The 13,509-nt window shown below is 38.4% G+C and overlaps 1 protein-coding gene across 1 annotated transcript; it reads left to right on the forward strand.

Moving 5' to 3' along the window:
• Positions 1–1,183: 1,183 nt before the first annotated feature.
• Positions 1,184–12,375, forward strand: si:ch211-222f23.6 (uncharacterized protein LOC100141493 homolog). Its single transcript, XM_057335720.1, has 6 exons — positions 1,184–1,422; positions 4,240–4,338; positions 6,299–6,604; positions 9,115–9,220; positions 9,369–9,511; positions 9,715–12,375. The coding sequence occupies exons 1-6, from the start codon at positions 1,302–1,304 to the stop codon at positions 9,813–9,815; spliced, it is 876 nt and encodes a 291-aa protein (XP_057191703.1). The 5' UTR covers positions 1,184–1,301; the 3' UTR covers positions 9,816–12,375.
• The last annotated feature ends 1,134 nt before the right edge of the window (positions 12,376–13,509 follow it).

Raw genomic sequence — 13,509 nt, forward strand, 5'->3', positions numbered from 1 at the left:
CATTTTATGAGAATTATTGTGGGGTGTTAGCCCAGATGTGTTAGGTCAAATGAAATCTGCCAGAAGCATTGACGTCAAGTTCAGAAGATACACTGGGTCCTGTTAACGGTCTTACAGCGAAGCCTCTCACAACTGATTGTTTACTGCAGATTCTCACTTTGCGTTCACTGCCTGCTGTTCCACTCCCTCCGATTCCTCCTTCACCCTTGGCACAGAGGGAGGGAAGACATTTTTCTCTTTTTCAATACCTTCTTTTTTGTGGCCACCAGCTGTTACCATTCATCAGAGCGAATGTGCTGTTCTGTTTATCTGCTGCAGGGGCTGTGCCCTGGATCCTTCCTGAATGTTTCGTGTCACGTTAGCCAAGAGATCCTAATCTCCTCATTTGTTAGTTAGCGTGAAGACATAACCCTCCTGTAATTCCCTGACTGCATGTCATGTGTGTCTCTGCATGCGTCTTTCGTCTTGGACACACCGAAACTCCCCGTAAGTGCAAAACATCTGCTTTCAATAGGAGAGACAAAGAAATCGTGACTGAAACATGCAGTACTTTGTTGAAATTAAAAGCAGTTGGACTGAACAGTGATCTTACGACTTAGGACGAGTGCTTTTTCCCACTGCATAGAAGGCAACTGAATCATGCTTCCTTCATCAGTCGTGACTATGCATGAACAACTGGGGAACACGAAAAGACATGCATATTTACAGCTGGTCTATTCGCACTGGATTATTACCTGAGGTCATTGTCACTGTATCTTTCCCGATCTTGGCCGTAATTATTACTGAGATGGCACATTCGGATGGGACTGAAACTCCTATAGGCCTTTTGTTGAATCATACCACGATAGCGTTTGGCAAAAAGACTGCAAGTGGTGTGACATCATTGAGTCACATGACAAGAAAGTAAAATTGTTTGCTTCTATTGTTTACCTCATTTGTAAGTCTGCTAAATGACTAAATGTAAAATAAATGTGAACATTTCAGAAATGTCAAAAAGAAACATTTAAAACGTGTGTGAAAAATTCTAGATCAAGAGCCATTTATGGTTTTAACTAGTCATGTGCACAATTGCTTTTAAATGTTTGAATTCATTTGTTGTCGTTCCTGCAGTTTTGAGACACTCCCTGTGCAGCGCAGCGTCAGGAGCAGTGCGTGTGTGTGTGCGTGCGTGCGTGTGCGTGCGCTTGTGTGCGCTTGTGCGTGTGTGTGCGTGCGCTTGTGTGTGTGTGTGTGTGTGTGTGTGTGTGTGTGTGTGTGCGTGCGTGCGTGTGTGTGCGTGCGTGTGCGCGTACGTGCACAGTATGACATGCTGTTTTGACTTTTACTTGCGCTGGAATGACAGGATGTTTCTTAACTGTTGGAGAAAAGTTTTCGTCCCGTTTGATCTGGTTTGGATTCTTCTGAACGGCATATGCACAGCAGGTAAGTAAGTCGATACGTCACAAACTGTGTAATGTCTTGATTTAACCTCAAATCAACCTATAATCAAAAAGCAAAAATGAAAGTATTATCATCATGAAGAAAACGTTGCAACTAGTTAAGATAGACAATGTCATTTGTTTCAAAGTGTGTAAAGAATATTGTAGAGTTCCTTTGTGAAACAGACAGATGAATTGATAGACAGACATTAACTAAACTAAAAATGATGAGATATTTCCTTATTTGTTTTAACACCTGATTGTTGAAAACGGCTGGAACAGCATTATGTTTTTAATGACAATTCTCCTAGTAACGACTTTACGTTGTAAAAGCTCCATGAAGCAGGAAATGTTTTGTGGTCATTTCAAGAGTTATACACTCATAAAAACCCCTACAGTGATCCTGAAAGATTCCATGTGTAGGAATCCTGTTGGATGGCACGAAAAACCCACAAGACAAAGTACATTCCTGAAGACCTGATTTTCTGTCAGATGTCTGCAGGAGTGCTGTAGGATTCCCACTGGAAAATGATCACAAACATCCTGTGGCATTTTTTGAGATTGCAGCATTTCACAGGCTCAGTCTGAACCCAGAGTCATTTCGAATGCAGATTTGATTGGTTTTAGAAAGTGTCATAAAGACTACCCACCCAACACAAACTCTGTGAAAAGACACAGTCGACTTTGCCAGACGTGTCAACAATGTTAATATTTGGTAGAAAGGTAAAAAGCTGTCCAAAATACGATCTATGTCTAAATTTGGTTAAAAAGTTGTCTTTGTCTTTTCTCAAAAAGAGACAACTGGCAAAAACTATAAATAAAACGTTTTTTGTTGTTGTTATTATGGCTTAATCAAAACAAACCAACTGCAGTTTGATTGATATTAATGCACAATAAAAAACATGATTTTTGATTTTTTTAATAAACTCTTCATACAGTATATACTATCATGTTACAAGCTAAATTTACATTTATGCATTTGGCAGACGCTTTTTGTCATGGTTCTGCCCTCTCTTGTCATGCTTTTTGAGTCGTGAGGCAGAATCATGACAGACCCACATGTTTTGTGTGGAGAGAAGCATATTATTGTCTGTCATGACATAATATGCATTCTCTCCGGTGTCTCGTCCCTTAGCTCCGCCCCTTGTACTCCGTCATCTCCCCATTAGTGTTTATCCCGTTCACCTGTCCTGTCATCTTCCCGCTTGTTTTCCCATTAGTGTTGAGTCTCGTCACCTGCCCGTCTCTGTCCCTGTGCAATCTCCCCTCGTTAACCTTTCCCTATTTAGTGTCCCTGTTTCCCTCACACCCTGTGGGTTTATTGTGTTTGTTGCCATGTTTACATCCCGTTTATTTATTTAAAACGGTGATTTGACAGACAAGGTTTAAAATAAGCAAACTTAGTCGGCCTTAATTAGTTAAAGTGGTCATATGGCTCAAATAGGGGTTTTTCTGTCTTTGGTGTGTTATAAGTTAGACGTGTAAAATTGCAAAAATGAAAGTGTGGGAACAAAAGAGTCATTCTATGTAAAAGCGAATGCTCACCCAGACCTGCCTGAAACACCTCGTGTAGCCACACCCCCACAAATCTACGTCAGTCGGTGGTCTGATTTGACTAAGACCGCCCAAATGTATACTCAAGTAAGGTGGGCGTACCTGTCAGTACAATTGAAGAGGAACCTGATGTTCCAAATATGGTCAGAGACGTTACATTTCCCTCACACGCTTGCAGTATTCCACCAATCACTACGCACTGGTGAAAGGAATCGTCCACTTTCAACATACATTTTCATGGTTTTTACTCACCCCTGTTGTCATCCAAGATGTTTATGTATTTGTTTCTTTAGTCGAAAAGAAATGAAGGTTTTTGATGAAAACATTCCAGGATTTTTCTCCGTATAGTGGACTTCAATAGACTCCAAACGGTTGAAGGTCAAAATGACAGTTTCAGTGCCGCTTCAAGGGCTTTAAACCATACCAGACGATGAATAAGGGTCTTATCTAGCCAAACGATCGGCCATTTTCTAAAAAAAATAAAAATGTATATGCTTTATTAACGCCTTGATCTGCTCTGCGATACGCGTTCATTCTCTGCTCTGCGATGCGTGTTCATGACTTCACGTAATTACGTTGAAAACGTCAAAGCTTGATGTAGGCGAAAGTACTGAGTTCTGCCTACGTCAAGCGTTGACCTTTTATAACGTAGTTACGTGAAGTCATGAACACGCATCGCAGAACAGAGCAAGGCGAGCACTTGTGTTTATAAAGCATATACATTTTTATTTTTTTAGAAAATGACCGATCTTTTCGCTAGATAAGACCCTTATTCATCGTCTGGTATCGTTTAAAGCCCTTGAAGCTGCACTGAAACTGTCATTTTGACCTTCATCTTTATTAACAGCTCACTCGAGTCGCTGCAATGTGATCACTAATTACTTTCACAGCTGTATCACAGCTGTATTGGGGCTATATGTGGTCCCATGCTTGGACAAATCAAACCGACTAAACGAAGTCCAATTTTCAACCATTATTTTTGCGCTAAATAAAGGCCAAGAAATGAACGTCATATGGACGTCTGGTGCTTGATGTGTGATGTTTCAGGTTGTAGTTATGTGACTGTCTGTCTATCTCTGAGGTGACCTGGAGGGGAGGAATAAGACAAACCTCTGTCTCAATCACACCTAACATATACAGGGCAACAAATAATATTCAGCATTATTTTATAGTTGAATAAGCTCTCTTTTCAAGGCTGAAGATTGTTGGTATGTGTACTGTCTCAATATTTATGTTAACGTGTCCCTTTTGTGTTGTTTTCTTGTAGGTGTGGAGGTTAAGGGTCATTACACAACAGTGAGGCTTTTGGATGAAGGCGTCTACACTAGAGGACCATTTGAGACGGACGTCAATATCACAGTGCTGGGTGAGATGGGCTATTATTTCATTTCAGCTATACAACAGACAAACACATTTCTGAATGCCCATATTAAAGAGTGTGTTATAATTCTGATTATGAATCAAAACTACCGTACTTTGTCATATTGAAAGGAAGCGTTTTCACTGCAATGTGTGCATTTCTGGGTGTATTGGTCATATCAAAATTGCCATGTTATGATTGCAGTAAAACCCATTTTAATTGTAGTGCAAAATGGATACATAAAGTGATTTACAGTTTTTGGAAGCCTGAGGTATTACACTGTAAAAACAGATGAGTCAGCTTAAAATAATAACCTGGCTCACTGAAAATAATGTAAGAAACTTCAGCTATTTGAATGCCGCATCAGTGTCTTTTTTTTGATCCAGTGGAAGTTCTGGCTTGTATGGTGGCCTGGGTGAAAAGTTAAATAAATCTCACGACTTAGTCGCACAGAAAGTTTTAGCTTCTGCATGTTTCTCCTCTTCTTTCCACCTTTCCTTAAATGTTTCTGTGTTTGTTAGTGTGCCAAAGTCCGTCCAACTTGTGTTTGAGTTCCTGCAGAAAGCACCAGAAGCTCTTTATTCTCATAAAGGCTTCAAATTAAAAACAAAAAACCTCACACCATTCAAGCTATAGTTCCAGAGGGCATGGGAGAAGAATATATGAAAATAGCTGTAACTATTATTTTCATATTTACGTTATTATCGTTATAAATGTACTTTCGGTCATGACTAAACACGCTGCGAGACCTGTTTAATGTAAACTTGTTTGGATAAAACAAAATCTTTTTTAGCAACTTGAGGACTACCACACAAGGGAGTAGAGCATAAGAACGATCGCTTCAGATTGGAATTCACCTTCGGTCTGTGTCCATTTTGTCTTCTCAGCCATTTTGTACCCTAATAACTTGCATCTGTATCTTGAGTGGCAAAACACTCAACAAAATGGTTACTTTCAGTTGTCATCACCGTAAACATTTAGAAGAGCAACATAAATCTTGTGAGATTCAGCTTGTTCAACCACTAAACGTGTTTGCTCGAGTTGAAAATGTTTACTTAAGGCTTCATATTCATATTACCTCACTGTTCCTAATCTCCATCCTGCACGGCCATCATATAAGATATTACTTCATGTGAATTCCTTAACATCCTATCTTCCCAACTGTTCTGCCAAAACATACCGCGAATGATCGTGTGACTTTTTTGTACGCCATGTGACTTGTTGTAAATATGACAAAAAGTGTTTCCATTGCAGTTTTGCAAAGTATAACTTTATCTTATTGCCTGAAAAAACACCTCATGCGAGCATGAAAACTTTTTTGCGTTTCCCTTTTGCGTTTTTGCAAAATTGATGTTTCCATTGGGCGTATTTTCAATGTGCTATTTCACTATGCGCATTTTGAAGGGTAATGGAAACGCAGCTGTACTGTCGAGTCCAACTGCTTTTAATTTCAGCAAAGAATTGTGTGTTTTAGTCCCGGTTTCTTTGTTTCTCCAATTGAAAGCAGCCATTTTGCTGAGTGTTTTGCCACTCGAGGGGGGGTCAATGCATACCCTCTACACCCCAGTTTCTCTTGTGCTTTTGTCAGTTGTTGTTTCATGTTTGCTGTAATGATGTGGGCAGTTCTTGTGTTCTGCCTTCCTGTTTTCTGTGTTTCTTGGGTTTCTTGGATTTAATAAACTTGTACTGCATTTGGATCCAGCCTTTTGGTCACACTCATTAAACTTATTCAGTATACACAAGATAATACGTTTATTCTTTGTTCGTGTTACTTTATTACGTTTGTGGGAGGTGGACAACCCTGGGGCCAATCAAACAACTAAGAAATCCATGTTCCCTGAACTATTCTGAATAAACTGATGAATGATGGGCACATGTGAACTTGTTAGTTGAAGCCACAATTCCTTCTTTACAGTGTATCAATGTATGCTTCATTATTTATTTACTGTGATTTTTTTCACATTAGTTCCTCCTTTGGTTACTGTGGATGGAAAGGCGCATGTTTCTGATGATTCAGAAGTGACTTTGGCATCATGCTTTGCTTCTAAATCACAGCCAGCAGCAGACGTGATGTGGAGACTGGGAGATCTGAATGACTCTCTGAGGACCGAAACCAACTATATGGTGCATCCAGATGGAACTTTTACTGTTGTGTCCCATCTGCTGGCTGCACCATTAAGACATTTAAACCAGAAGAAGATCCAGTGTGTGGTAACACACAGCACTCAAAGGACAAAGGAATATGAAGTGGACTACGTAATAAATGTGCATTGTAAGTGACAAGCAAAAAAAGTCGTACACTGTACTGTACAGTATATGAAGTGTATGTTATATATCAGGCATCCGTTCAGTAGCTCTTCACACGCACTTTCTTCTGGGTTAAGTTCTCGTTCAGTGTTCACTGAAATGGTCACAATTATGTAGTAAATAATCATCTGATCACAATTATTTTTAGACAGTCACAATTATTGTGCACCTTTAGAAGACACAAGTAGAATCTGCAGCAGCCCTACATCCAACATCCCTGATCTGCATTTATTGTTGCGTTCAAATTTTACCATCGTTTTATCCGTTTTGTGTTTTTTTGTGAGTTTGATGAAAGTAATTCCAAATTTTGCTACAACTAGAGGCAAAAAAAACACCATTGTCATGCTGAATTTCAGTTTGTGTGTTCAGGACAGTTATGGTCACTTTAAAGTCCCCGTGAACCGGAAGTTGCGAGCGTTTTTAATTCCGTATTTTGATGCATTTCCGAGTGAGATGGAATCTCTAATGAGAAAAATAGTGGGCGTGGCTTTCGTCTTTCTCTGTGATTTGATTGGATGTATAAAAACAGCCATTGCATTTTTAAATGTAACTGGCAGCAGACTGACAGTTGAAGGGGAGGAGTTAACTGAGGCTCCGCCCAAGCCATCTAACATACGTCATTTAAGATGGATAGTCATTACCTGGTGGAAGTGCATTTTCAGATTTTAACTGAAGATTATGAGGGCACACGAATTTTAAAAAGAGAATGACCCACAATGATCAACTGTTTTCAATAAACGCTGCAATAATTCATGAAAATATAGCCATTGTAATTTTTAATTTCACTGGGACTTTAAAGTGATTGCTTTGGTTATGTACAGAATTTTCATATTTCTGAATGATATTTTCCTCATTGAATAAATACATTTTATATCAAATAGGACAGTCAAATCGATTAATCACATGCTGTCCTATTATCGAATCGGTAACTGTTGCTGTTAATGTCTTGCCGCAATTATAGAACACGGAGGATCAATATTAGCTTGATTGTCATAGTGTAAGTAATGCCCACAAATACTGCATACAGCTTCTATATCAAACTCAAGACATTACCGCTATGTTACTTCACCTAAATGATGATTTCAAGTGTACATGTGAATGAAGCCAGATTTTCCCCTCTCGACCCTATATGCTTAAAGGGATATTGCACAGGCAAAACAAATTTCCCCATGTTTTACTCCTCCTCAAGGCATCCTGACTGAATATGACTTTCTTCTTGAGGAATGATGTGGTCGAACTTGTAATACCACATATCATTTTACTTCCAAACGGTAGAATGGGAGTGAACGGGCAGCAACTTTTTGAAGCTCCAAAAAGTGCATCCATCGATCAAAGAACTGCTCGACACAGCTATGTGGTCTTAACAAAGGTCTTCTGAAGCGATTCGATGCATTTCTTTAAGAGAAATGACGGTGACGAAAGCTCCCACACAGAGGAGACTGCACCCTATTGGAACAAAATTAGATATTTTGCCTGCATCATTTGCCGGAAAAACAAGCCTCAGGTTCACGTGCAGCCGAGGGGTAACGGAAGCTAAACATCAACGTTAATAGCGTTGTCAATGTGGATATTTCTCTTTAACAAACGCATTGATTTGCTTCAGAAGACCTTTGTTAAGACCACAGAGCCGTTTCGAGTCATTCTTTGATTGATGGATGCACTTTTTGGAGCTTCAAAAAATTGCCCTCCATTCACTCCCATTCTACCGCTTGGAAATAAAATGATATTATAACTCTTTCTTCTTGATTATTCTTCAAGAAGAAAGTCATATTCAGTCAGGAAGCCTTGAGTGTGAGTAAAATGTTGTTTTGTGTCACGGTCCTGCCTTCTTGGTTCTGTATTTCTAGTCGTGTGGCAGGATCGGGATGGAGCCCTTAGGTTCTATGTGAGAAAGCCATGAGTTGTTTATGGTTTTACTTCTCATGTGCTTTCTCATGTCTTGTCATTGGCCCCGCCCCTCTCGTTTCATGTATTGCTTCCCTGCCGTGTCTCATGTTTCTCACCTGCCCTGTGTCATTATCCCTCGTTTGTCTAGCCCCATATAATGCCCTCATGTTTCATTGTCCTGTGCTCTTGCGGTCTATGTACTCCATGTATGTACTGTGTACCTGTACCTTGTGCTCGTCCGTGGACTGTGAGTTTTGTTATTTACCTCTCCGTGTTTGTAAGACGTTGTGTCGTGTTTAAGTTTAGTTATTTTATCCTGCTGTCTTGCCCCCCTCGTGGGTAGTCTTTTGGTTGTTGTTTTTTATTATAAGTCCTGTCGTTGTTACCCCCTCGTGGGTGTTTTGTTTTGTTTTATTGTTATTAAAAGTCTTTTGTTTAACCCCTTCACCTCTGGCTGCCTGCATTTGGGTTCTCTTCCACACCATTCGTGACAGTTTTGCCTGTGAAACATCCCTATAATGTTGTGAAGTTTGCACATGCAGTTGAAGCGGACAGTAGAGGCTATTATTATATTTTTCATTTTCATAGATCCTCCGGAACTGGTGATGATAATTCCTGATGATCCGACAGAGCCTAAAGAGTTTCACTGTGAAGCTGATAGTAACCCAAGACCCAGCAACTACACCTGGATCAAGTAATGAAAACATCAGTTAAATCACGAAATGCACAAATTTAAAACGTGTACATTTCCATTCTAGATGATTTGCACCCTTTATTCTTTGTCACGTTTACCTCCATTCAACCTGTTTTCACTTTCCCTGATTCTGTCTCTTTATTTACAGATTGAATGAATCTACTCCTCATTCTCATGGCGACAAACTTTACGTCCCAAAACCGGCCTCTGATTTGAATGGTGTTTACATCTGTAAGGTATCAAATCAGTATGGAAGTGCTTCAGGTGTCCTGTATGTCAATAACCAGACGGGTGAGTCATTTGATTATTTTAAAGTAGTTCATGCATTATGACAGATTCTTTTTTGGTATTCTTCTCCTATAACAATACAAACTGTTCCATTCATGACACTCTGGCAGTACAAAGAGCATTTTTGTCATGTTTTTCAGCATCGGTTTTTTTGCCGTAAACCTTGTCTCTTTCTTTCCTCACTAACATCTTGTCCTGTTTTCTAGAATCCACCTCCACATGCTGGAGTCCGTGCGGTTTTGTTTTCATCTCCATCATCCTTTGCATTTGTGTATGTTTCAGTCGAAAGTTTGTCCACAGACTCTAGCATATTTCATATTTCATGTTTCAAATTGTATTGGTCACATACACAACCCTACGCCACACGATGATCATGAAATGGGAAATGCTTGGTATGACTCTCAAGTCCCACAGTATTTGATCATTTTATCACTTAAAACCCATTTTTGAGCAGCGAAATATCATATGTAAAAGATTTTTTCCTCCGACAATTTTCTTCGTGCCTTTAAATGGTTTACAACATTTAGTATACGCAGATTCATGAATATTTAAATCAGCCCCGTCGCCTCCACTCAATCGCACCAGCTCGGTTTGTGTTAAAGCATATTAAAAACACCACATAGACATATAAACAACATCTGTCATCTGACATATAAACAACAAATCTGAAGAATATACCGTATGTACATAAGGAGGAATAGGCTATAAAATAGGTCAACATGACGGATGTGGAGGCAGCTGCAACAAACGTCTGACAGTATTTGCCTTGTGCAAATATTGTGTGAATGTTTTAGTATGTTGGTCATTTATGAAGCAGTGTTCAGCAAGTGTTTCACCCACTCATTTATATTGTCTTCATAATCATGCTATTAAACTCCGCTCCAGCCTCTTCCATCCACTCTGTAACATACTGTGAACGTAAAATATTTTTTTCCCTGTAAAATTATAGGATATAAGGATACTGTATATATATGAAATTGTTTTCCCCATTTTTCTTGTAAATTTGTTGTCTTGTTCTGTAATTTTATAGTATTTGACCGCATTTAAAAAATAAACTGTAGAAATTAGAAATCTTGTTAAAAAACGTTTCTGGCAGCTGGGGCGCCAGAGTTCAACTGTAAAATAACATTTCCCCAGGATTTTCTTGTTAATTTACAGTCTTTTCTATTAAGGTTTTTTACTGTGTTTAAAAAATGCATACAATCTGTAAAAAAGGTAAAATTCTGTAATATTACAGTTTTTTTACAGTGTAGTAAGGACCTCTTTGACATTAGCTACTTGTTTGTTGTAACAAATACAAGAGAGATTCTGTTTTAGTATGTAAAGAGATACAACTGATTTCATTATAGCTTTCAAACACAGACCTAAAGAAGAACAAAAACAAGTTAAAACGGGTTACACAGGTGTTCTCTGGAAGAGAAGTGTAACTTGTTTTGGCAGGCCTACGGTTTTTATGTAACACATTTCATACACAATCCAAATGTTGAACGCTGTCAAAGTGTGTGTTTACCTTGGGAACTTCATCTTTGTTTCTAAATGACATGACTTGTGTTTTGTGGGAAGCATGTCAAGGATGCAGGATGATGTTGAGATAAAATACCTGAAGGTGGACTCGTGCATCAAAGAGAAAGGTTGCATCGCAGAGAACATCTCCGTGATAATGCACCTCCTCCACACACGCTCAACATTCCAGCATTTCCTTTTCATAAAACATAATTGCAATAAGATTTCCTGTCTCACCCATCGTGAATCAACTGATTTTCTGTATTCCTCTGCATCTCAGCTTATTATAAATGTGAAATGTAAAATGTCCATCCATGATTCAGATATACTGTAATATGACATATAGTACATATGATTTAAAGGGCCTACTGTCAAATATACTGTATGCTGTATTGTTGTAGGTCATTACTGTACCAGACGTATTATGGGTTTACTCTATGGTACATATTAATATACACGCTTAAAAATAAAGGTGCTTAAAAGGCTCTTCGATGCCATAGAAGAACCATTCAGTCAAAGCTTCTTTAAAGAACCATCTCGTTCTTATTCTCTATAGTTTGAAGAACTTTTTTTCTTTTTTAAAGGTTCTTTATGGAACCAGAAGGTTCTACTCATTGAAGAACCTTTTTGTAAGTGCGTACAGTAATGACCTTAGACATAAGAAATACCTCGACTGCGCATTGGCCTCGGCCCACTGGATCATACTGTATGTCAACGGCGCCGCAGTACAGTCCAGGCAAATGCCCACTATAAACACATACTGCACAAGTGAATGGAGAAGCTGCAGTTTTCTGGATAGAAACACATTAACAAATATCATTTCTCAATTCATTTCAATACTTTACTATTTATGTGGAATACAGAAACGTTTGGCTCCAGTTATCGACCTGAAAGATGAATTATTTTGATGTGGACCTGTTAAAACCCAAGCTCGATAATGTGCTTAATATTTGTGTACACATTGCTAATGTGATATGATTTAAGGCAGATGAAATGCACATGATCAGAGCACGCATCTTTACTATACTGTTATATATACTGCTTTTGTATACTCTTAAAATGCAGTACTATCATTATGCAGTACTAATTATGTCTTTTAGGGAATCACGATAAATTATTGGCATATATTATAGCCGATAAATTATAATTCCTTTCATCTGGTTAAACTTCTTCAGCTGCACGTCAGTTAAAATACAGTACAGTACTATCTTTCTGTCGTGATCATTCACTTAATGCTATTAGCAAAACATTGTTGATACAGTAGATATTTATGAATGTGTAAATTATCCAAACAAAAGCATATTACTTGAATCAGACTGCTGTCTGAATGCTTTCTGACTGGAGACCTGTTAGACATGTGGCTATTGAGAACATCTGGGTTGCTCTGGAAGAACATCTATCATTTGTTTATTAAATAAACATTATACCAGTTTGAAGGTTTTGAAGTCAAAATTATGAGATAAAAAGTCAAAATTATGAGATAAAAAGTCAAAATTATGAGATAAAAAGTCATAATTATGAGATAAAAAGTCAAAATTATGAGATAAAAAGTCAAAATTATGACTTAACGTGCACATGCGCAGTGCAGCCAGGACACCGCACGCTGGTGACATCCGCTGGTTAGAATGGTGTAAATGCAACTCGGTGGTTTTACAAACCAATTGCGATTGGTTATATATATATTTTAGTTATTTGTTTTCAGTTTTCAGTATTTTTTTTAAGCTTCCAGTGCAGACATACAAATGCATCAGCAGACACATAATAATAAAACAGAGTACAAAATATGTAAAAATATAAATAAAATACAACTGTAAATAGACAGTTGTACAGAAGTAATATACTGTATGTAAAATAGATTGGAAATTTGCGAATATTCAAATTTATTAAAAGCAATATGTCCAGATGCTCTAGTACTCCTTCTGAAGCACCGGCCAGAGGGCAACAGTTCAAAGATGTTGTGTCCAGGGTGTATCAAGTCTGTAATGATTGCACTTTACAAGAGTGGGAAAGAAAGCACCAATGATCTTTTCAGCAATCTGGACTATCCGTTCTTGTCCACTTGTGATCAACTGAGTAGCCGAGGCAAACCGCAGGGATTAAAGCACACAGAACAACCTTTGTTGGGCCCTATGTGGGTCTCCCACTTCAGGTCCTTTGAGAAGGTGGAGCCCAGGAACCTGAAGGACTCCACAGCCAAACAATTACAAAATATTGTGTGTTTTGGGCCACATTCAATGTACAATGTATATGGAATCCTTTCAACAAAAGATCTATGAGCTACTGAAAAGTATTTCACTGGTTCCTATCTACCAGATAACATGCCTGCTGAAGCCAACAAACTACCAGTAAAAACCCAGAGAGGTTTCTATTGTGAAACATACAGTAGTAGTAATATCATAGATTTGTGAAGCCATCTCTTAAATGCATAATTTTTGATGTATGATTTTGGAGGGCAAAAAATACACTGCTGTTTAAAAGTTCTAAAACACTTGAACCTT

The sequence above is a fragment of the Triplophysa rosa genome, linkage group LG6 (genome assembly GCF_024868665.1).
Source record: "Triplophysa rosa linkage group LG6, Trosa_1v2, whole genome shotgun sequence".
NCBI lineage: Eukaryota > Metazoa > Chordata > Actinopteri > Cypriniformes > Nemacheilidae > Triplophysa > Triplophysa rosa.